Source organism: Panthera tigris, chromosome D2 (assembly GCF_018350195.1).
Source record: "Panthera tigris isolate Pti1 chromosome D2, P.tigris_Pti1_mat1.1, whole genome shotgun sequence".
NCBI classification, from domain to species: Eukaryota; Metazoa; Chordata; class Mammalia; order Carnivora; family Felidae; genus Panthera; species Panthera tigris.
In genome coordinates, this window is record NC_056670.1 from 7,609,899 (window position 1) to 7,635,626 (window position 25,728).

The 25,728-nt window shown below is 43.2% G+C and overlaps 1 protein-coding gene across 6 annotated transcripts in view; it reads right to left on the bottom strand.

Annotated features, from left to right (window-relative positions):
- RNLS (renalase, FAD dependent amine oxidase) overlaps positions 1–25,728 on the bottom strand; it is a 278,831-nt gene that overhangs the window by 52,485 nt on the left and 200,618 nt on the right. For 5 of the 6 annotated variants that reach the window (XM_015536263.2, XM_042960459.1, XM_007079260.3 and 2 more), the window contains exon 5: positions 23,801–23,974. In XM_015536263.2, the coding sequence (XP_015391749.2) occupies positions 23,801–23,974 (174 nt within the window). Of the gene's footprint in view, positions 1–14,597; positions 15,236–23,800; positions 23,975–25,728 lie in introns of those variants that run through there. The other variant, XM_042960461.1, reaches the window with a different exon arrangement.

Consider the following 25,728-nt stretch of genomic DNA (forward strand, 5'->3'; position numbering starts at 1 on the left):
ATGGGTGGCAACATTTCTTGAATTACTGATTCGGATCATGCACACGTGGGCACCTAGTGCACTGTTTGGTGCTGTGGGAAGGAAACTGCACGGAGGCCTTTCAGAAGCTGGCCTCTTAACTGGGCGGGGGGTGGGGGGGTGACACACAGGCTGGAAACCAGCCAAGTGTTACCTGCTAACGGGTGTGTGGCTGACAGCGAGGGCGGTGGGGGGCATGGAAATGAAGTTCAGCAGACAGACAGGTCCACGTGAAGAAGGGAACTACACAGGAAGTGGAGGGTCGTGCCAGGTGCGGGTGGCCGCGGGGCACCCGCTCGCCTGGCGCCTTCCTCCTGGCAGTAGAAATTGCTGGTAAGTCTCCTTCTCCCCATTCCAGGCAAAACTGGCTCAACAACCCTTGCCCTCTGATCAGAGACGCTCTTATGACAAGTTGGCCTTAGCATATGGCATCAGGGCCCAGCAGCAAATGTAACGGACGGTAAGCCTAGCACATCCCCAAGTCCGACAGAACAATCCAACTCACCCCGATGATGAAAGCAAGAGAAGGGGCACCCGGGGGGGTTCTGTCGGTTCAGCGTCCGACTTGGGCTCAGGTTACGATCTCACGGTTCATGGGTTCGAGCCCCTCGTCGGGCTCTGTGCTGACAGCTCAGAACCGGAGCCCGCTTTGGATTCTGGGTCTCCCTCTCTCTCTGCCCCTCCCCTGCTCACATTCTGTCTCTGTCTCCGCCTCTGTCTCAAAAATAAATAGACATTAAAGAAAGAAAACAGACTAGCTGCGAAAGGAGGGACGCAGATCAAGGAGAGGAAGGGAGACGGAGACAGATATATATGCCTTCTGAGGTCTTCCTCTCCCTCACCACCTCGCTGGCAAAGCCAATCCCAACAGGCACAGAGCGCCCGCCGTGTGGCCCTCTGTCCCCTTGGAGGCGTGTCTGCCCCTCTGTGCATCCACCGCGGGCCCAGAAGCACGAACTAGGCCTCACTCTTCAAGGGGACCACCTGCAGATTTCATTTGCTCTTGAATAATCTCAACCCGTTCTCATGTGGAGGTGAGAGAGGCCCAGACTCTTCTGAGACCCCCACTGGCGTCCCAGGCAGCTTCCTCACCTCCTCCTCAGGAGACTGGCAGGCAACTTCATTACCTCTGACTTCAACGGCAGCAGTGATTTTGTAGGAAGTATCGATATTCGATTGACACAGTTTTATGGTTTTAGCTGCAGAGGAGGGCTGTGCAAGTAGAAACCACTGAAATAACAGTAGGTCGGGCACAGAGAAAAGATGGTTTTACCCACAGTGCTCCCTCTACTTATTTCATTTTTATCCTATCACCTTTGAAGAGAAATGTTTGTTTTATTCCCCTCTCTGGAGAGGGGTGTGTATTCATTGATAATGGCAATTGTTTGAAATATCCAATGAAAAGCAGTGAACGGGTCTCAACGAATAGCCTCATTTGGGAGACGTGTATTCGGGAACTCAAGTGTAAGAGCGGGTTCTTTGCCCCCATTCCTCACTCTTCTTAGGAAACTCCGAACTATCCTCTGAGATTTACAGAAATTTCTGGAATGCTATTTCCCCACCTAAGAAACAAGGTAAGTTTTATTTAGTATGAATGAATCAGAGCTCCTGCTCCATTCTGATGGCACAGTAAGTTTCTGAAGGACATCAACTGAACTTCAAAGTATCTTTTAAAAGTTTATCTATTTAGGGGCGCCTGGGTGGCTCAGTCGGTTAAGCGTCCGACTTCAGCCAGGTCACGATCTCGCGGTCCGTGAGTTCAAGCCCCGCGTCGGGCTCTGGGCTGATGGCTCAGAGCCCGTTTCCGATTCTGTGTCTCCCTCTCTCTCTGCCCCTCCCCCGTTCATGCTCTGTCTCTCTCTGTCCCAAAAATAAATAAAAAAACGTTGAAAAAAAATTTTTTTTAAAGTTTATCTATTTATTTTGAGAGAGAGAGAGAGAGAGCACATGCACAAGTCGGGGAGAGGCAGAGATCGAGGGAAAAAGAGAATGCTAAGCAGGCTCCGAGCTGTCAGCACGGAACCCAGTGCGGGGCTCATGAACCGTGAGATCATGACCTGAGCCGAAATAAAGAGTCAGATGCTTTACCAACTGAGCCACCCGTGTGCCCCTCAACAGAACTTTGGATCTTGAGTCAGAAATTCTGTCTCCCACTGCCTGGCTATATGACTTTAGGGTGGTCATAATGTCCCCATGATTCCTTAGGTCAGTGTTGCCTCAGAAGGACTCTTGTGACGTATTAACAGTTATTAGGCAAAGCAACAACAACGAAATTCTTTGCACAAATAGATTTTTGAATGCCTCTTTTAAACAAAATGAAATAAGACTTCTTAGAAGTCCCTAATATGATTATGTACAATATGATCCTTTAAAGGAAAAATAGTAGAAAATTATTTTTGGTGGTTTAAAACTAGTTTTACTTAAATTAAAAAAACTGCAAAAAACAAAAATGTCCCTCAAACACCGTAGAAGGGTAAAAAGTGAAAAATAAATAAAAGTATTGCTTCTATCTTAGCCCGGCAGCCCCACTCCCCAGAGTAATGACTGCCAATAGTTTCCCGTGTATCCTTCTAGAATTTTCTATACACATGAGACTGTGTATCTATTCCCCTCTTTAAAATGGAAATACACTCTTACTATACCTATTGTTCCTGAACTTGCTTTTGTTCATTTAACGTATCTTGGATAGCTTTTTATCAGTTCATGTGAAAATACTTAATTTAATAGTATGGAATTACCCACAGTTTATTATTGGTCTTCCTTGACCAGACACTTCTTTTCTTTTTTACCAGTTTCTGTAACAAGCAATGAATGTTGTAATGAGCGCATTTATTCGTGTATCTTGGTTGCACTTATGTGAGACTACCTCCAGGATAAATTGCTAGAGATGGGATTGCTGAGTCAAAGAGTGAGCACGTTTAGAATGATTTCAAATGTAGCTAAAGGGTCCCCCCCAAAAGTACACTCTCCCCCAATGGCATATAAGAGGACTTGCTTCTCTATGCTCTTACAGACACTAAGTTTTGCTAATCAACTAGGTTAAAATATATCTCATTTACTTTTAGTTTTCAGTCAGTTACGTGTGAATGGGGTATTTTCACATATAAACCCAATGTGTACATTCTTTTCCAGCGACCTGCCTTTGTCTTCCCCTCCTGGTAAGCATGGTGCCAACCTCAGGACCATTGCGTAGATGGAGTCCATGCAAAGTGGTAAATTCAGAGGTCGGTGTGCATTTGGAAGAACTACCTATGGAGGCTGACGCGCTCCATCTCAGAGGGCTATAGTTACTGAGGTTTCATTGTGCCTCCGCGCGTGCTTTGCGCCTCACCGACGGGAAACCTAAGTCTCAGAAGATGAAGCTTCATGGGAAGAAAGTGTGCCCTGGAATCACAGTATCCATCATATTATATTTCAATGGTCTATTTTCTTGTCCGTCTTCCCTCTAGACTGAAAGCTGCCTGAACTTACGGATCCTGTCTTGTTTCACATTTCTCACTCCTCCCTCAGGATCTGGCACAGAGTTAACAGTCCATATTTGTTGAAGACCTGGATGAACAGAAGGACGAAAGCAGTAACAGTTCTGTTGGGGGCATGGACAGGTAGAGCGAGCCTCGCTGTCTGTTGAATGAACAGGATGGGGTCTGCTCAACCGGACAAAGCGACAGCACAATTAGAAGCTGACAGAACTGAATGCTCGCAGCTGAACAATTATAGCTCTGGTTCCATATGTGACCCTAAGAAAGTTTTCCATCATTGAGTTGGAAATACTAGCTTTAAAAACAAACAAACATGTCTGTTAGTTTCTTCTGTTCTTGTGGTCTTTGACTTGTTTATCCTAGGCCTGTGGGTGTGCATTTTCCATGAGTGTCTTTGGGTGATGGTGTATCTATGGATGTAGGCATTGGCCTTTATTTAAATAAAGGATAGAAGGGAAATTTTAAAGCAGATACACACGTATGTTTGTAAACCTTGTTATTCCAAGCTACATATGTTTGGATTTCTTATGTTTAGCAAGATACACAGACATCTTCTAAACAATCCCATATAAGATGACCATACTGATAGGCATTTAGTTAAATATAAACAAGCATGTAAAACCCCACACGATGAACTGGAAATAAAACGAGAATCCCCCTACAGTTCATACTTCCAATTTCAGAAGATGTTTCCCCACAGCTCCAGTATAAATAAATGTATACAAATTCAGGAAATAACCTCCCGGTAAACAATGGAAAATTGTTCACAGAAGAGTGCTCTGCCTTCTCTCGCCAGCTGAGAAAGTAAATGATAACATTCGCCAGTAATCCAAGCTACTTGAAAAATAAACAGCATGTTGCCTATTTCCGCAATACCTGTGAGTGCTGGGAACTTGGAGATAGGGTCGGGAGGGTGGGAAGAGAGCCTGAGCTGGACCACTACCTATTAGAGAGGCATCCCCAAGCCCCGAGAGTGGAGGAGATGTAAGAAGGCAAATCTGAGGCAAATCTTCAAAGTCGACAAGGTTTTCTAGTAGACCAGGTGATCAGTGGAAAGGGATGACTTATACAGAGGTGAGGGATGACCCCAGGCTGGGTGTGGAGGCTGGATGGGGAGTACTCCTAGTTCGAGGAAGAAAAAATACACATTGCCTACACAAATTCACTTCCCTATTTCTTTTCCTATTGGACCGGCTTTGGGTCTTATAAAAGGGCTCAACCCAGTTCACACGGTGAAGGTCTTCTACCTGTGATTCTACTTAATAGACTCAAGGAGCCCAGAATCTTAAACAGAAGACACGGTAAAATTCACCTGCAGGTCAGTTATGAGAATCACAGGGGTGAATGTCTATGCGGCAGACGTCACCTGCTCGGCGTCCACTGGCTCTTCTGTGGCAACAGTACCCAAATTTTGATGTAAGGGGTTAACCCTCTCCCACTTTCATCCCTGGCAAAGGTAGTCCAGGCTGAACTGCTCAGTTAACCCATCCCACCTGGTCACAGTGATTGGTTCCGCAATGGGTACATACGCGAGCCAAGCAGGCCAGCGAGGTTCAATTCCAGGAATACTGTTGAGCTTCCGGAAAATGGGTTCTTTTTGCAACTTGGCCCTGACATGCTTGGTGCCATCTGGTAGTTCACCATAAATGAATCTAAATCAGCAGAAGGTGGAGTCAAGAAATGGACAGAAGCTAAGTCTTTATGATGTTGGTTGAATCCACCCAGACAGCGTTACTATTTGTACAGTTCTGCAGCCTGACTCCTGGATTTTTCAGAAACAGTACCAATAAATTCCCCTTTTTGGCATGTTCCCTCTGAGTTGGGTTTTATGTCACTTGCAGTCTGAACGATCTTAAATGTGTGAAGCATCTAGTACTCTGGCTGGCACGTGTGGTTTCCTCCCACAAATGCCTGTTTCCTTTCCTTCTGTCCTCTCTTCCCACCTGCCTTTAAGTTTCCTCTATATCTCCGGTATATAAAGGTTAGATTGTAGCAGTTTCTTTAAAAAGCTTGACCAAGTAATTATGAGAAAAATGCTTCATGGGCCTAGCCCATTCTTTCAAGTTTCCTTCCAGCTTTGATTTGCCATGAGTCTATCAAATGGAGGTCCAGTTGGCAGTGCTGGTCACTCCCCGTTGTCACCATGGTAGAAATTCCTGGTCCTCAGAGACTAAAAACCAAGAATCCACAGGACCCGGGTGATGAACATGTTTCCCTTCCTCCGAGCTTTCTCCATCTTTGAGTATGCCCTAGATTTGAGGACCTTAATCTCCATCCCACTTTTGAGCCTAAACACAATGAGCTAGTTTGTAGTATGGTCACAACAGGTGCCACACGGTTTGGGGACACCTTGGTCCTTGGTTACAGCTCTGTTATGACACCGAGAACAGCTCTCGGCAACGCCAGACATACTCGGTTCACACACTGAAATGGATACACAATTCTCAGGTGTCACAGTTCTGTGGGAGAGCATGCGTAACTAACAAGAGTGAAGCGAACAGACCCAGAATTGCGACTATTGCGCTTTGTAGAGATATATGAAGTTGGATTCAGGTTTATTCTGAAAATAACATTACTTTTGCTTACATGTACTTTGACAGATGTGATCTTGACAGCGAAAGAACAGCAGGCCTCTCGGGATCCCCAAGAACTTGACCTGCCCCCATGAAGGGCGCTTTGAGCGTGAATGTCATTTGTCACACGAGCGATGGTAGGAAAACTAGACTTCTAAGTTCTTGCATGTCTGGGATTCTCGATGGGGGCAGGTGCTGGTGGAGCTTGGACTGGCCTGGTAGGGCTGGGGGAAGAGGTGCGCCCTTGAGGGTCTGGTGAGCACAAATCTGGGAAGTCGGGGAGGGGAGCAGGTGAAACCCCAGATAACACGTTTGGTGTTAGTATCTCATCGTTCAGAAACGAATTTTAAAAGCCACTGTTATTTTCAATATGGCAGAAAGTATAGGTTGGAGAAGAATCTAAAAAATGAGAGTCTTGTTTCCAGGTATGGATGAATCTCAATGTATGGGAGGGTGGGTGGTGAACTAGGGAAGTCTCTGTGGGGAGTTTTCCTTAGGAGTTCCAGGACAGAGATTTTTGCTTTTATCAAAACAGAATGATTTAGAGACAAAGAAAGCTCGTGCTGAAGTCACGGTTTTACTTAATTTCCCTAAGCTTTAGCTTCCTCATCTATAAAGTAGGGATAATACGATTTACCTCATAGAGTTGTAGCACAGATGATGCACAATAAAACACGTCAGGCCCTTAGCACAGCTTAATAAAGATGGCGGGCGTGAGGCTTCCAGAGGTTGAACAACATTCTGGTTTTCATTTCATTTCTTTTAACTTTCCCAACTCCTGACGCAAGTTGTTTTAAATTACAGCTATAGAAAACTTCTCTTTGGTTCTTACACAGAAGCAAGTTGTAATGGAGGAAAAACCTGTCCGTATTTTTTTCATTATTTTTTTTAAAGGTTTATTTATTTTTGAGAGAGAGAGAGAGAGAGAGAGAGAGAGAGATCGTGAAGCAGGCTCCAGGCTGCAAGGCGTTCAGCACAGGGCTCAACATGGGGCTCGAACTCACGAACCGTGAGATCGTGACCTGAGCTGAAGTCAGACGCTCAACCGGCCGAGCCACCCAGGGGACCCAAACATGTCCTTATTTGTAATTTAAGATCTAATCAGCACACACGCAAGCTGATATGTATGTATACACTGACATATCAAGAGGGAAGGGGTGACTTAAGCTGTAAAACACACGCATGGCATCCCCAAACCCAGATACACGTTGTATAAATCAAAGCTCAAAATTCATATGTATTTCTACATCAGTAGGGTCTTAGATAACATTTCCCCTAGGCTTCCCCCACCACCTTTTCAGGACTTGATTTTTCCAATCACATTTACAACTAAATTGTCAGCTCTGATGATCTTTCGAATAATTCTGGCCTTTACAGAGGAAACAAGTTCTTGAAGCTTCCCATTGTGGCAAACCAAGGAGGCAAGATTTCCAGATTCCACGGCAAAGATGAGCCCTTGCAGATCGACAGATTCCCTGCTAAAGACCCTCAGGAGGTTACATCTAAGGGAAGTCCGCCCCCTGGCCAACAGGGACTCACGTTTGAGTCCCGTGCTCTCCATCATTCCTTAGGTTCCTGCCTTTATTTGCATGTGCAAGAAGGTCTGGTTTTGTGCCAGAGACGGATCTCTCCAGACGAGCGCCTTCGAGCAAGCTATGTGAATCAAGAGACTGATTTCAAATTATAGAAATGTTTCTACCTTCTTTGATGGAGCAGACATGTTTATTATTATCCCTTTAAAACAAGGTACATTTTTATATTCCTGTAAGTGTCACTCAAGGATTGCCAAAGACCCAACAAGAATTACTGGCCAGATGAAAAGACAATGTCTCACGGAGATACAGATACCTCAATTCCACAAACATTACATCGACCTCAAAGTACAGATCCTCAAAAAGTTTGCAAAAATAAAACAAGGGAACAAGAGAATATCGGATTAAACACTATTGGGGAGTGCCTGGGTGGCTCACTTGGTTAAGCACCCGACTTTGGCTCAGGTCGTGATCTCACGGTTCATGGGTTCGAGCCCCGCATCGGGCTCTGTGCTGACAGCTCAGAGCCTGGAGCCTGCTTTGGACTCTGTGTCCCCCTCTCTTTCTGTCTCTCCCCCACTCACGCTTTGTCTCTCTCTCTCTCTCTCTCTCTCTCAAAAATAAATACTTAAAAAAATTAGAAAATAAATAAAATAAACACTGTTGAAATTTTACTTATTATCATGTTCAAATATGTTTTAATATTCCCGGTTCAATGCAAGCACTAAGAGAACTGTCTCATTTACCTGAACCCCTAGAATGATGCCCAGGTATGGGAATGCAGTAAATGTTGATTGAATGTATGACTGACGAATCACCTATATAGACATAAATAATTTGGGAGGCAAAAGAGAAACGACATAGATATCTTTCCTTGGAAAGATCGCTCTCCTACAGTCAGTCTTTGGACTATGATCTTTTTTCCTTTTATAACGAAACGTGCCATAGGATTATTTTTAAATGACTGAAGCTTATAAAGTCTATAGAAAAATCACGGTCATAACATGAAATTGTTACAAAGCGAGCATTTTCCTCTACTAAACATTAAAAGTCTTTGTAGAACAGTATCTGAGGGTGACATGAGAGTAAGGCAATGGTAATTACCACCGAGTGAGATGTTACCATAAACAAGGTAAATTAACATGTAAGAAAAGCTTTTTTTAAGCTGGTAAAATATATATAAAAATATTGGTAGCGTACCAGGATATGGGGTTTAGCATACCTGTAGGTAGCCAGTTTTATTTAATATTAGGAAATCTATTTGAACTGCTTGTTATGTTCGCTGGTGCAGGGAGTTCATTGTTACGGTGCTCCTTGAGCTCTCTGACCATTCCTAGCCTGCTTGGCAGCTAAGCTGGAGCCACGTAACTAGTTTTGGTCAGTGGATTACGAGGGGAAGCGAAGCGTGGCACATCTAGTCCAAGTCGGTTAAAAGCCACGCGCCTCCTCCATTTCTTTCTTACCTCCAGGCGGATCTTCAGACCTTTGGGGCTCAGGTTCCAGATGGCAGAGCTACAGGATGAAGAGGGGCTGCCTGACCTGCATATGACTTTGTGTAAGTCACAGTGTGTCAGCCACGAGTGCCTCTGTAGCATGAAGATTCAGGGACATGCCTATTAATTACCCTGACTTGTACCTATTGTTGATTTCAAGTGCAGAACTTTTTCAATAAAATGCCCTGGAAATTCACAGACTTAAAGCAACTCGTATTTCAGACCTGAGCCCAAATTGTTATCTTTTGTTTTCTTCCATGTTTTGATTAGATCTCATTAATTCATTCTAAACATTTAATTAAGAGATGACTGTATGTGAAGCACTGTTCCAGGTGCTGGAGATTCAAAGATGGGCAAAGCAAATCCAGTCTTTCCATTCACGGATCTCACAACTGAAAGGTAAAGCGGACATTAAGCAAGGGCTTGCACAAATCAATGTATAGTTACTGATAATTAAACCTAGTTAAATCAGGAATTCAGGAATGGTCTCTGCAGACAGTGAGACAGGCGGTCTGCCCAGGAAGAACAGAATGGGCGATGGTCTCGAGTGGGCAACACCACGGCAGGAATGAGAGATGTGTCAGGAGGGCTAAGTAAGCTAAGGAGTGAGCAGCTGGTGAAATCGGCATGTGTTAGATGAGGGGTTGGCCAAAGAAGGTCCTTGGGCCAAATCTGGACAGCCGTTTGTGTTGGTAAATAAAGTTTTATTGGAACATAGCCACGTCCAATCCTTTCTATAATGTCTGTAGCTTTTGTTACACCAGGAGATCGGTGTAGTTGTGACAGAGACTGTATGGCTTACAGAGTCCAAAGTATTCACCATCTGGCCTTTACAGAAAATGTGTGTGACCCCCGCTCTAGGTCATTCAGGACCTGTAAGTCATGATAAGGATTTGAGATTTAGCGCTTGGTGCAAAGGGAAAGCAGCAAAGGGCTCCAATGGGAAAGTGAGTGGTGTGAACAGATGTGTGTTTTAAGAAGACCACTCTGGCTCTGAAGAACGAACCAGAAAGGGACAGCGCAGAGAGGCCAGTTAAAATAAGATGGTGTCTCAGTTGTGACAGTGATGATGCAGAGAAGTGAGTTCGACGTCTGTTTTGGAAGCAAGATCAGTATGATTTCTTTGGTCACAGGTTGGATATTGGGGCAAAGGAGAGGAAGAAACCAAGGACGGTTCCTGTTTTTTGGCTAAGGAGCTAGGAGATTGGTGGCTCCATTTTCAGAAACACAGAAGATTAGAGGAAGGAACAAATTCTGAATTTTGAAGACAGGCAATCAAGAGCCAGTGCTGCATATGTTAAGTTTGATGTTAACATATATAGTTTTAAAAAAGGGAGTAAGGCATCTCTGGCGAGCATATTCTGAATTCTACTTGCTGTCCAGGGCTGGAATAATCTTTCCTCTATGTTCCTTGCATTAATTCCTTAAAAAAGTTCCATAAATGCCAGGGGCACCTGGGTGGCTCAGTCGGTTAAACATCTGACTCTGGATTTCAGCTTAGGTCACGATCTCATGGTTCGGTAAGATCGAGCCCCACATCGGGGCCTACTTGGGATTCTCTCTCTCTCCCTCTTTCTGTCCCTCCCATACTCACTCTCTCTCTTCTCTTTCAAAATAAATAAGTAAACTGTAAAAATGTTCCATACATTCCATAGATTCTGAAAGGGGCCATGTTTAGGGGAACAGCATATATTTTAGGATCTGTTTGGGAGAAGTTTTTTCTTTGGCTAAGACCTCCCAAGTTCTGTGAAAACATCTATTTATCCTGAGGCACAAGGAGATTTTCAGCCTGTTGCAGCCTTTATTGGCACCTGCCAAAAGGAAAAACGGAAGGATTTCAATAGTCCTTTAATTGGGCCCTACCCAGGTCCCCAGAGCAGAGGATTTGTCCTAACTGGCACTCGGGCTCGAGTTCTTGGAGTTCTTCTGCGGTGTGAAAGCCCTGTTCTTCTCTGATGACAACCCCTGTGAGCTGTGCCTTCCCAGAACTCAGCAGCCATCCCCCACGATACGTTGTTATTTTGGCCTCCCCCTCATTGCGCCGTATATGAAATGTTGTGTGTTAAGTGGTATTATGATTGGACCCTTTTCCCAAATTGGGCAAGGTTTTCCCCTTGAACCAGCAGACTGGTTTGCCTCTAAGAATATCACTTGATCGCCGTCGTTGTGAAACTGGGCTCAGCTGTAGGTTTGTAACTGATCCAAAGGATTCTGTGAGTGGATCAACTACATCTCTGGGCTGGACGATTTGACCTAAAGCTTTGCTCTAGTTCAAGTAGTGTATTAAAGGGAAGCTTTAGTGTTCACATTATAAAATGTTGACTTACAACAACCGACACTAAGCAGATGGTGAAGATTTTATTTATGATTGTGTCCAAATACTTCTGGCCCTTGTCACAGAGGAAATTGACTGGTTTATTGAGGACAATCTTACCTCCTTTACTAATAAGACCAGTGGAATTATTCTCCTTGTTATATTTTCACAGAAAAAAAAAAAGATTGAATCTAGGTTTTGGCAAAAGTTCCTAAATCAAAGGGACTATAATCTTTATGATATTATTAGCTACTACTGAGAAACCATTATTATGAAGATAGACGGTGGAAAATGGAACAAACAGACATTTTATTTTTAATAAAAAAGAATGAGTTAGGTTCGGTTGAGCTCAAGGTTCCAAAAATGCCCTTCCTGACTCTATTAAATAATGTAAGGATATATAACATGAACAACAAAGATTTCACCAGGTATATGGATAATAGACATCTATTTCAATGAGGAAAACTGTATTTTAAATTCAAGGATGCTTCATTCTTACAAACATGAATTTGGAATATTTTATACTGAAGAATTCCCCTAGTCCCACAGATCGGTTATAAATATTAATAGAATTTCAATATATTCTTTTCAGATTCCCATGTTTAATATTGATTCATATTATGCAGGGAATCCAGTGACCTGTAAGGTATACACGGATACTTCTCATTATCTAAACGAGCACATATATGAAGTCTGTAGGGGCAATGGTCATTAAAACTAGTAGGGCCCTTTAGAGGGCATATCAAAGCCTCTTCAGCTCACTTAAAAACAAGAAAGTCACTCGTAATAAACTAAAGGGCTCTTTAGGCGAAATTGACACAATAATGTCATATCTGAGCAAAATGATGGACTGGTGATTCTGGACAGAGCTAAAAATGCTAACTGACATAAAGTGCTTATAAAACACAATGCAGCGATTTCCTGCGGGGAGACCCTGCGGTCCGCCTTCGAAACCTGCTCTCATGTGTGTCTCGGCCCTTTGATTTGCTGACGACCTAACTCCAGTGTCTTACTTTTCTCAGAGATGCTGTCGTGCAAATTTTTTTGGACTCACGTGCATGCAAAATGTCACCCGAGATTCCACAAAAAGAAAGAAGAACCACATCTAATTTAATGCTGTCCCTCAATACCTTATTCAGGTGAAGAGATATTGTTTACCCCCCAAATAATATGTGTTATTATTTTTAATGAAAGATAATATACTTGTTTTTAATGTCCACTTAGTTTTGAGAGGGAGGCAGAGTACAAGCAGAGAGAGGGAGACACAGAATCCGAAGCAGGCTCCAGGCTCTGAGCTGTCAGCACCGAGCCCGACGAGGAATTCGAACTCAGGAACGACGAGATCAGGACCTGAGCTGAAGTTGGACACTTAACCAACTTAGCCACCCAGGCACCCCAAAAGATAATATAATTTAATTAAATTTGTACCCCTGGCAATTTCCTTTTCTCTTCTCTTTCTCAAAATCAAAGAAGTTTGTATAATAGACCGAGACTGTAAAACAACTTCTACGTGACAACTATAAAGACAGCATTTTCTGTCCTAGTACTAGGTGGCAGTAGGAATTTTGGAAATACCGTCGCACTCAACCCCTACAACATTCCTGGGAGACATTATTAGCCTTATACTCACAGTCCGGGTTACTGAAGCTTAGAGAGAGTACGAAACTCACTCATGGCTACAGAGCTTTGAGGTTGAGTCCCATGAAAAGGTTGGTATTCAACCAGTTTCTTTTTTTTTTTTCTTTAGTTTATTTATTCATTTTGAGAACGAGAGAGAGGAAATCCCAAGCAGGCTCCACCACCCCAGTGCAGAGCCCAGCGCAGGGCTTGATCCCACCAGTCGTGAGATCGTGACCTGAGCTGAAATCAAGAGCTGGATGCTTAACTGAGCCACCCAGGTGCCCCTGGTATTCAAACATTTTTAATCCACCAAGGCTAAAGCAATATAAATGGCTCAACCTAATTTGGAGTGTTGAGTTCTAATTCCACGCTAGGTCTACGTGATTGCAAAGCCCACTGCATCATGCTGGATAATACCGGTCATTTCTGACCCTCTGTGGTAATAAAAGCCAGGTCGTGAATTCAACAGTGAAGCACTCATCACTCCTGAAGCTTGGGTTAATGTGAACTCATCGTTTATGGCAAGGTTTTTTATGCAAGATACCATTTCATTTCAATGCCATTGGGATACACAAAAGGGATATCTGCCAGACTGTGGCAGACAAATGACACATTTGCAGAGCTTATCACTTATATTGTAAGTTAACTATTTCAGCTGGAGCACGGTTGCTCTTTATCCAAGTATTAAAAAGAATTATCTTTCCCAAAGAGAACAGTGGGAGCCTCTGAAGCATAACCTTGGAAATCAAGGTCTGTGTTATAGGGCATCATTCGAAATAGATGTCTGTTCCCTAGAGACCACGGTAACATTGTTACTGAGGGTACTTGAACCTCTTTGGGGAGAGGGCTCCATGAAATGTCCAGATCTTACCGGCAATACCTGTGATATGGTCTAGCCAACTAGTCCCAATGTTTGAGGCATGTTATAGAGCCTCCCGAAGAGGCTTCTCATCATCCTCATTGCCAAGAACTCACATATGCTTTTCAAAGGCTTCCACATTCAGCAATTACAAAGAAAGAGAATTTATTTTCCATGATTTAAAGGGCACCGGTAACAGATCCCTAGATTGTTTTAGGGATGAACAATTGGCTGACTAGCCATTACTTTTCCTTACCTGCTAAGTGGGTGACCAGTGCTGATGTACTAATTCCCAGTGTCAGTGACGTATTAATTCTCAGGACCAGGGAAGGGTAGCTCAAAGGTGCATTGAGGATGACGAGCTCAGCAAATTATTGAGCGCCAAATACGTACTCTTGTTATGCTGTGATGCAGAGTTTATCTCTTATTTTCAGTCTTGATTCAGATAAGGGAGATCAGCTGATGAATAGAATGCATAATGGACCATGTCATGTATCTTGCTACAGGAGGGAACTTTTTTTTTTTTTTAAGTTTTTTTTTAAACCTTTATTTATTTTTGAGAGAGAGACAGAGACAGAGACCAAGCTGGGGAGGGGCAGAGAGAGAGGGAGACACAGAATCCGAAGCAGGCTCCAGGCTCTGAGCTGTCAGCACAGAGCCCGATGCGGGGCTCGAACCCATGAACCATGAGATCGTGACCTGAGCTGAAGTCAGACGCTTAACCGACTGAGCCACCAAGGGGTCCCCAGGAAAGAACTTCTAATTCTGGAGAAAGCAGCAGGCTCTGCAAATGGGGCCTATCAATTCTTCAGCCCATGAGATGTTTAGACTGACCTTAGGAGGAATTCTTGACAGGGAGGAAAATGGTGAAATCTTTTCTGAGGGAGCTCTGGGCAAAGGAAAAGTCCCACCCCTGCGATCGATGTCATCATAGTCCCAGATAAAAATGGACCAGAATTGAGATTCGTCAAGCTCTCGTCCACCTCAGCAGTCTACACTATCTTCCAGGACCTGAGGCTCACAAGCTGTCTAAGCGTTATGCAGCTTTGCAAGACTGTTCCCAACTTTCAGAGGTTGAGAGATGCCTCCAGAATGATGAGAAACAGGCACTTGTCTGGGAAGCAGAGCACAGCTCATCATTTTGAGCCTTGGCTTCTAACCCAACGTGTTGACAGCTTCCCCTCAAACCACAGTACGGACTTAACTTCAAGATCCTTCAGAACAGTTCAGTCCCACGGAGACAGTTTTTTCTTAATTCCAAGTTCTCCCAATGGGTTGAGATGGTCATAGGTATTATGGAAGCAGCAAGTTGGGTTGGCTTGAGGTCCAAAGGATGAGAAGTCCTGTCTTGATTCAAAATAAGGTTCTCAAACGGATGTGGGCTCGCCATACTCCAAGCTTCTGCTTAGAAATGAACCTGAAGAAGCCTCAAAGTTCTTACCTAATTTCATCCCAGATATTCCAAAAAGTGCCTGGACTGTGTTCACTTACTCAACAGGACCCCCAATAAAAAGCCAGCGTGGATTTAAAGCAGTTGCTGAATCCAGAGCTATGTTGGGTCGTAGGGGGCTATGGGAGGGGTCACAGATCAAATCATCCAGCAAAAAAGTTACAAATCCACACGGTCAGTCATCCCTGAGGTCAAGCCAGAGCCTTTCACCACCTTGTTTTCTTTTTCCTCTTCCCCTTCTCTGCCCCCTGCCTTCCCCATTGTCTCGGGATGTCTGAGATTTTCTCCTCAATTAAGCAAAGAAATTCAGCTCTCCGTTTCCACTCCCAATTGGCATCTCATCTCTTTTGGGTGCTCAGCAGACAAAAGAACCATCCCTTAAAAGGACTGTGATCACAAATAGCCAAAATTAGATGTTATTACATTTAACGCAGCAGGGGTTTTTTTTCATCAGATAAAAAAAGTTATACGACCTTTGTTAGGCAGAGAGGTCAGAAAGGCTGTGGCAGTTCCCACCTGTGCCCTTCTGCCGATCTTTCCCCCCTTGCTGTACACTGGCCTTCCTCACCTCCTCACCAAGCCAACATAGGGTATTTTTTCCCCTCTTCTAAACCAGCAGCAGTAATGGCAGCCTTCCTCCCTTTTTCTTCTGTTCTCGTCTATGACCTGTAAATTTCACATCCATACACCCATTCACCATAAACCATCACCCGATTCTCCCTCCTGCCTTTCGCCCCACTAACAGTGGATAAAGCCACACGTAGTCACCAGCATATCTGGCTCCTACGTTCAAAACCAATTCTGGACCAACATAAAGGTCTTTGGTAAATCTCCGCCTGACAGCCACGAATTCAGACCGACAGCCCAAGCGAAAATACCATTCTCAGAGAGCAGGGCAGGCAGAGCACAAAGGTGGAAGGTCGACACAAAGAGAGATTTAGAATATTGAATGTTTAAGATTCCCTTCTTAGTGTGGCTGCTACGTAAGTTGGTAATTCGTCGTTGTTTGTAGTTATAGAAATGCCAGGAAGCTGTAGCCTCCAGACTTTCCTTCCCCTTTCGTTCACTGCCTCTCGGACATTTCATGACTTATTTGTATCTATTGAACTTTTTAGTAGCCCTGGGAGAAAGTTAAATAATGGGCCAGGCTAAAGTTTCTGATTTATTCATGGATTTCAATGTTTCATAGCCCCCATCTTTCATTTCTTCACCTAAAGAAAGAAGATTATGGGCTTCATGTCGACAAAAGGTCTTAGGTGCTCTTTTAAAAGCTCATATTATTGGGGTGCCTGGGTGGCACCCATGATCTTGATTTTTCAAACCCACCGTTTTGATTACAGATGTGAGTTAACGTTCTCTATATTTTATGTATCAGTGCGTCCATTTATATTATGAGGACGCTTCCTTGACTCTAAGTCACTCGCCCAACAGACTTGGGATCTCTTTCCTTCAAAATTCCTCATGTGAGTAGACTTCATGGAACTTCATTTCGTGAGGGTGGAGACTAAGAATCCTTAGTTCTTAGCACAGTGTCCGGCACAGAGGCATTCGAGGCATATTTATAAATAACTGCTCAGCGGGGTGCCTGGGTGGCTCAGTTGATTAAGCGTCTGACTTCGGCTCAGGTCATGATCTCACAGTTTTTGAGTTCGAGCCTGGCGTCAGGCTCTGTGCTGACAGCTCAGAGCCTGGGGCCTGCTTCGGATTCTGTGTCTCCCTCTCTTTCTCTGCCCCTCCCTTGCTTGCACTGTCTCTCTCTCAAAAATAAATATTAAGAAAAAATTAAAAAAAAACTGCTCAGCAAATTGAGAATGGAAACATATAAATCAGATATTTCTGAGTTCGGTTTCTCTGAAAGAAACATCCATAAAATATATTTTCCTGGTAATACACTCCACAGGATATTTTTAATTTTTTTTTTTTTTAATTTTTTTAACGTTTATTTATTTTTGGGACAGAGAGAGACAGAGCATGAACAGGGGAGGGTCACAGAGAGAGGGAGACACAGAATCTGAAACAGGCTCCAGGCTCTGAGCCGTCAGCCCAGAGCCCGACGCGGGGCTCGAACTCACAGACTGCGAGATCGTGACCTGAGCTGAAGTCGGACGCTTAACCGACTGAGCCACCCAGGGGCCCCTCCACAGGATATTTTTAAAGTTTGTTTCTGATGTTATATATTTAGCTGCTTTTCCACTTTCCCTCCATCTCTGGCACTGATTTTCATAGGAGTTCATTTGTTTGGCAAGTGGGAGAACGGGCTATCTGGGATGCAAATCTTTCCCACCGAGGACAGCCTGATGGGGAAACCAGGGGCTCAAAGGGATCTGTTGTTTGTTTTCACTTTGCAGGCAAATGTCCTCCTTACAATTGGGCTTAGTTATGTTATCCCCCAAAGAAAATTCTTTTTGATCTTAGAATCGGCAAATATTACGTGAAATGAAATCAGTCAATTTCATAATTTGAAACCCAAGGATTTAAGTGACAACAAACAGTTATTTATTTTTACGTCTATGTACATACACAGGTATACACACACATATATGTTTTTCCTCCTGAGACATCACCCCAAGATTTTAATATTACAGTCACGTGACATTCTGTGACATCACTTTAATGATGAGATGGATATGTGTAATTAGCATTTGCTGTTTGGTAATTGTCTTTATATGGACAGCAGCCGTTACATAACTGAGTCACAAATGACTACATCTATTACACAAGACATCGTATCATGCATTTGGTAACTGGCTATTGCCAGGTATTTTAAGACGGTGACCGCTATTTTACCAGAGAGCTCTGCTGCTGGGGTTGGTATTTTAAAACAAAACTTAACAGAAGCCCGTGAGGGAGGGGAAGGAAAAAAAAAAAAAAGTTAGAGAGGGAGACAGCCAAACCCTAAGAGACTCTTAAAAACTGAGAATAGGGGCGCTTGGGTGGCTCAGTCGATTAAGCGTCCGACTTTGGCTCAGGTCATGATCTCGCGGTTTGTGAGTTCGAGCAGCATCAGGCTCTGTGCTGACAGCTCAAGAGCCTGGAGCCTGCCTCAGATTCTGTGTTTCCCTCTCTCTCTGCCCCTCCCCCTGCTTGTACTCTGTCTGCCTGTCTGTCTCTCTCAAAAGTAAATAAACATTAAAAAATTTAAAAAAAACAACAACTGAGAATAAACTGAGGGTTGATGGGGAGTGGGAGGGAGGGGAGGGTGGGTGATGGGCATTGAGGAGGGAGGGCACCTTTTGGGATGAGCACTGGGTGTTGTATGGAAACCAATTTGACAATAAATTTCATATTAAAAAATAAATATATTCAAATATTCAAATAAATAAATAAATAAATAAATAAATAAATAAATAAAACAAAAACCTGAACAGGAAACCTGACCATTTTTCGTGATTACAGTTCTTTTTTTTTCTTTCCCTTTCTCGCTATAGCCCCGTTTCCTTCTTCTCCCTCCTGCTCTTTTGTTCTTATAAAGTGCTACCTATGTGGATTGCATTGTCTGCAGGTTTAGGGAGAAATAATTCCACGTTTATTTGCGTCCTAAAGCAGGCCGCTTTGTGTTGTCAACGGCGCAGCTCTCTGCTTAACGGAAATAATCATAAACTCCCCCTTTTTTTAACGTTTACTTACTTTTGAGAGGAAGAGACAGAGCATGAGCAGGGGAGGGGCAGAGAGAGGGGGAGACACAGAATCCGAAACAGGCTCCAGGCTCCGAGCTGTCAGCACAGAGCCCGACGTGGGGTTGGAACCCATGAACCATGAGATCATGACCTGAGTCGAAGTCAGACACTCAACCGACTGAGCCACCCAGGCGACCCAGTCATAAACTCCCTTAAGCAAACCCAAGATGGCTAGATTTAAGGCCCCAGGCTCATCCCAATTATTTATGGGATTTTATATTATGCTCCTGTCTTTTAGAAAGAGTTGATGTATTAAACAGCCCTATGGAATAACATTTCTGCACCTTTCGTAAAACAGCTATTAAAGGCAATACACATTATCTTAGTGTTTGTTACTCAAGGATCCCTAATAATAAAGTTCTTGCAGGTATAAATTCCATGGGATGAAAACGTTTGCTCATTTGCTTGTTTTCTTTTGGGATGAACTGAATTGAAACCTTTGAGGAGTTATTGAAGCTATGTAATTACGGTCATTGGCCACCACATTTCTAGAGTTGCAGATCATATTACTCTCCTCAGATTGCTTCCCATTGGCTCTTTTACCAGCATTAACACTCCTCCAGATGGTGAACAGGGAAGGATGCTAAAACTGTGGCCAATCATTTTCAGGGTAACGTCTACACTTTATTTATTCAGGCCATGCTGCCTCCTATCTGCCCTGGTAGCAGAGAGTTGCATTTACCAAAGATAGGCTTTTATATTTACACCCTTTGCTTTGGAAAATATAATATTCAGATTCTAGACTGGCATCGTTAGTTGGAACAGTAGGTACCATAGATACTGACTTATTTGTTAAGTGCTACATGAAGCTCTTTACGTGTTTAAACCATTTCATCCTCAACTTTTTGGGGGTGGGTATTTGTTTCCCTCACATCTTATTGGTTAGTAAACAGATAGGTTAAGTAATTTATCCAACATCACACAGCTAGTAAGAGGTAGAGAACTGACTTGAATCCAGGAACTTACTCTGGCCAGTCTAACTCCAAATATAAGATCTTGAGAGGGACCTCTGAGATCTTCTTGGGAGGTGTGAAATAACAGGAAAACAATCTACATATCTATATCTATCTATATATAATCTATATCTATATCTATCTATATCTATATTTAGATCTATATCTATCTACATTTATATCTGTATCTATCTATATCTCCCTTCGGCTCTTGGCACAGATCTCCTAAAAATCTTTGTAATTTCCCAAGTGATAAAAGCACTAAAAACATCTTTTGTTCTAATATTTGATCCTTGGGGCGCCTGGGTAGCTCAGTCGGTTAGGTGTCCAACTTCGGCTCAGGTCATGATCTCAGGTTCTGTGAGTTCGAGCCCCGGCTCGGGCTCTGTGTTGACAGCTCGGAGCTTAGAGCCTGCCTTGGATTCTGTGTCTCCCTCTCTCTCTGCCCCTCCCCTGCTCACACTCTGTCTCTCTCACTCTGAGAAAAATAAATAAACATAAAAAAAATCTAATATTTGATCCTTGATCCTGGTTCCTAACACAGAGCTCCTAAATCCTGTGGAATCTCTTGAATGACAGGAGTATCTTTTGAGGCAACTTTTGGTGGGTTCCAGGGTGGTTTCAGGCTTCTTCCATCTTCAAAAAAATCAGTATTTTCCTTTCGATGGCTCCCACGCCAGCCTTTGCTGCCCCCCTTATTGGCCTACAATTCCTGTCCAGGTCTGAAGCCAGGGTTTCTCAGGGGTGTCCAGGGGAACCATTTCTGTGGGATATGAGGAGGTTTGGTGCTCAAATAAAATATCCCATGGTCAAATACATTTGGGAAGTTATAGATGAAATGAAGCGAGAAGGAGGCTTTTCTATAGGAATGTCTTTTAATTGGATAATATGACCTGAGACTTTAAACTGGAAGCCAAGTCGGTAGCATTTTGCAAACTTATGTGATGGCAGAACCCTGTTCCAAAGAGCGTATCAAGGAACTGGTGTTCCATTGAGCACATCTGGGGAAACACAAACCCAAGTATAATGGATCCTACCCGTAACAATAGGGGTCTATAGTTCAAGTTAGGTCTCAATGTATCTTGGTATTTAGACCCTCTGCCTCAGGCGATTTGCTTCTGGGGGTGGCTTTCTGCAGGTGCTGACCATTCCTAACCTCTGACGTTGACGACTCCTTGTCCTTTGTCTGGTCTGGGCCACTAGTCCTTCCTCCTCTGGATCTCTTCAAGACTTAACAACAGACTGTATTTTGTGGACTCAACCCTGTTACCTTTTATCTTGTTGCTGCCTTACCCTGACGGAACAAAAATGCCCCCCCTCATTCGTTGAGTGTGCCCATTTACAGCATTAGTTTTAGATTCAATCCAACACTTCAAGTAAAGCGTGGGTGTGGGACAGGGTCGGTAACATAAAGAGACAGCTCTTGCCGGGCTACTTAAAAATCAATAAAATACAGTGGAGTCACTATATGGACATTTATATTGTGTGAATTCAACTAGACACACTTAGCACCCTGGCCCCAGATAGGGAGAAAAAAAAGTTTAAGTGCAAGGTAGTTAGATTTTATGTTAGGGGATGCCATTACTGCAGGCCTCTCATAATTTACAACTTGCATAATCCAAGATTAATTTTCCATAAAACTGGCGAAGGAAGGCAGGCATTTCTTTGCTGTCTGAAGAGGCAACCTCAGAAGCGGTAGCAAAAACATGGTTTCTAATCCACCCAGCCTTCCCGCTTTGAAATTGTGTGGTTGCGAACACACACACACACGCGCGCGAATTTCTTTTCATTTCGATTGTTTCAGATGCTGCCAATCATGTGAAAATGTATTAATATTTTACGTTGCACTCTTCCACATTTGCACAACTCTTTAATAAAGTGCTACCGCCATGCACTGTGTGTGTTTTTCCCCACGACCCCACTCTCATTTGTACAGCGATTTAATCTGTTAGGAGATCTGACTACTGTTTTTCCCTTTCCCGTGTGCCTTTCACAGTAGAAAATATCACTCTGTCCTCTATCGGCAAGCCAACTCTTTCATCTGGCCTCACCCAAAGAAACAAATCTACTAAATGCTGGAAAAATGGCTACACTCAATTTACTGAAAGTTATGTCACTCTCCGAAATGTCATGGCGTTTAAAGGGATTTTCAAAGAGAATTTTGAATATCCGTGATTCTTCTCTTCATGTGTTACCTCCCATATAAGATGTGACTCTATTTGGAAAGAATTGGGCTTACATATTGCCAACCTAGCGTCCACTACTCCCTTCTTTTTATTTATTTATTTCTCTTAGCTCCAAAGGCTGGGAAGTCCAAGATCAAGGTGCCAGCTGATTTGGTTCCTGGTAAAGCCTCTCCTCCTGATCGCAGACAGCCCCCCTTCTCGCCATCTCACTATCCTCACATGACCTTCCCCTGGTCTGTGCACAAGGAAAGAGATCTCTCTCTTGCTCACTTAATAAGGCCACCGATCATACTGGATGAGGACCCCACCCTATGACCTCATTTAACCTTAATGGCATCCTAAAAGCCATCTCCAAATATAATCACACTGAGGATTTGGGCTTCAACACAAGAGGAATTCAGCCCACAGTGGCTAATATAACAAATGACCTTATGTTATTTAAACGAGTTTAAATGGATTTTTCTGTTCTATATTACCGCATGCACCCTGTCAGATAGCATATCTTATGAAGCAATACACAAAGGATAATGTCTAATTCGTGGCATACAACATGAGAAGATCAAGGGCCATTCTCCTCTTCTTAGAACAAAGCAGTTGTAGAGTTAAAAATAGTTAGTCCATTGCTGTTACAGGGCATTTCATGAACTGCTGATTGTACATATATGTGGTATCATGTTAACATAAACAGTCTGGCCCTGAGGGAGTCTTAAGTTATAAAAGAAACATTTTTCTAAGATCATGTGCTCCGATATAAAAACCATACTCCAGCCCAGTTCTGTCATTATAAAGTTCTGGCAAGCCGGGAAACGTTAGTTGGTGATTTTATCAAGCGAGACGTCTAACTAACGGCTTCATGAAACCATCCCCTGCACCATAAAACAACACAACAAATTGAAATGACGATTCCCTTCAAGAATTTAGTCATTTTCCATCATTACAGTTTATTCTTCAAGAAAAGCAGTATCTCAGGGACCATGCTAATCCTACAAATAAGAATACCCTTTCTCCTTTATTCCTAAGATGAGCATCATGTTTATTCTAGCAATTCAAATCTAATTTTAATAACAACCTTCCACAAAAAATGTGGAGTGGAGATTTTAGCCCTGGTATTCTAGTAAAGCTCTTACGAAACATTTTACCTATCACTGTCGTTATATTGTAGACAAAGTAATTTTGTGTAGTTGTCCAGATGAAAGTTAAGTAAATAAAATTGTACGGAAGTGAAGGGTTTTCGTAACATTGTCAAATTCACTTTTTTACGTCTAGCCTGGGAAGTGGAAAGAGCAGCCCTTACCGAATTTTAAAAAGAGCCAAATGAACAAAACGCAATGAGTAGAGATACTTCTGCATATAGATCGACCCATATTAAAGCAATCACACTTGGGCCATTTTGAAATCTTCAAACTTCTGACACTATTTTCATGAACTTGGTAATACGAACCATGTGGGGAATGACTTTCTGAAAAACTTTGCTGGTTGCACTGTGTATTTTATTATTGGCCAAATGTGACATTAAATTTTATCCCCTGTGGCTTGGAGTTAAATGCTTGCTCTGTTCAGAATGGCAACACTCAATTAAACAGCATTTTTCGTGATCTACACCCACCATTGTTACTGTATTTAAGGGAAATAATGGGGGTACTGACCTATATTGCGTTTCTTATTATCGATGGAGATGAAGCGTGTGCAGGGATTACTGGTGATGTACTGTCCAGCCCAAGGGACATCAATCTTCGTGCCAGCTTCATAAAAGAGGCCCAGAGCGTAGCGAGAAGAGTAGCGCACAGACTCCAGTTGCTGCCTTTGGCATTCACTAATTACTGCGGGAGAAAAAGTACAGGGCATCAAACTTGAAAACATCATCTTTCCTTTTAGTGCATCAAACACAAAACCCCTCTAAGCCAGTCCCAACCGTGCCCCTCACCTCCGTCTCACTCATGATGAATGTTGAAAGGCAGTGCAAGCTAGCGTCAGCTCTGATTCCTTTTCAGAATGATCACTGACCTTGGCACAACTGTTTTTATCAAGCTGGAAGTCCAAACTCTAGACCAGCATTCAAGGTTCTCGAAATCTGACGCCGAGTTGCTTTCCTAGCTTTGGATCCTAGTTATTATCTGACAACATTAGAAAATCCTTATCCTGAGCATTTTCTATGAGACAGGGTCTTTGCCAAACGCTCGATATAGGCCTTTCACTGTATCCTAACAACCACCGTATAGAGAGTGGTATTTCCATGTTCCCGGTAAGAAGGCTAATGCTCCATTCCTTATGGACCGCTTTAAATTCTTCCACGTCGTATAGGGACTTATTTATCTGTCACCATTCTTGCAGTGGATTAGAACAGTTCCTTAAGCACGGTGACCATGCCTTAGGCATCTCGGTCATAGCCTCTACCCTACTCATTACACTACTCATCCAAAAACGAAAGGATAAAAGAACAGAAAGGCAAACACAGACACACAGTTAGTTAAAATGTAGGAGTTAAATATAGCAAAACCTTGGTTTGCAAGCATAACTCGTGGTGGAAACATGCTTGTAATCTGAAGCACTTGTCTGTCAAAGTCAATTTCAAGAACGATCGGCTCAGTGGTGATCACGTGATGTTCAGTGTCGCAGAACGAGCTGCTTGCAATCCAAGGTTTTACCGTAATCAATCAACAAATGGAAAAAAAAAAAACAGGAAAGGAATTAGGCAGGCTTGGTTCAAATTCTGACTCTACCATGTGACATTGGTCAAGCTACTTATCCCTTTTTTAAAAAAAATTTTGATGTTTTTAATTTATTTTTTGAGAGAGAGAGAGACAGAAAGAGAGCACAAGTGGGGGAGGGGCAGAGAGAGAGGGAGGCACAGAATCGGAAGCAGGCTCCAGGCTCCGAGCTGTCAGCACAGAGCCCGACGCGGGGCTCGAACCCATGAACCGTGAGATCGTGACCTGAGCCAAGTCAGACGCTTAACTGACTGAGCCACCCAGGTGCCCCTCAAGCTACTTATTCTAATTATAGTCTTCTTGTCTATAGGTGGCAATAATAGTACAGGATGTTGTTAAGTCGCATGAAACAATACATAGCACAGTGCTTGGCATAGGATAAGGGTTCACTAAATAGTCACCTTTTCTATTATAGAGAAGAAAATGTTTAGCAGGGGCATTGTTCCATGTTGGGATGGGGAGGGAGGAGATTTCCCTCGCTTTTCAATCTCCACCTCCAGTCTTCCTACCCTCAAGGGTGTCAGGGAATCGCTTGTTCATATCTGTGCTGCATCAACGATCTGGGTTTCAGAGGCCATAGTTCGATTCCAAAGGCTTAGGTGGGATGGCTCAGATACGGAACACACACAGTTTTTTCATTGAATTATTGAAAACGATCCTAATCTAAAACGGAAGGGATAGGCAGACCTCAGGGCTGGGGAGTGCTTTAGCTAAACCTTAGGGAAGTGGCTTCAGGAGGTAGACAGAAGGTTAAGAACGATATTCAAAGAATTATTTAAGGACACTAAGAACCCTATACATTATCATAGCGTATTCTTGGTTACAAAACATTTTTAGAACTGAGACCTCATTGACTCTTCACAAAA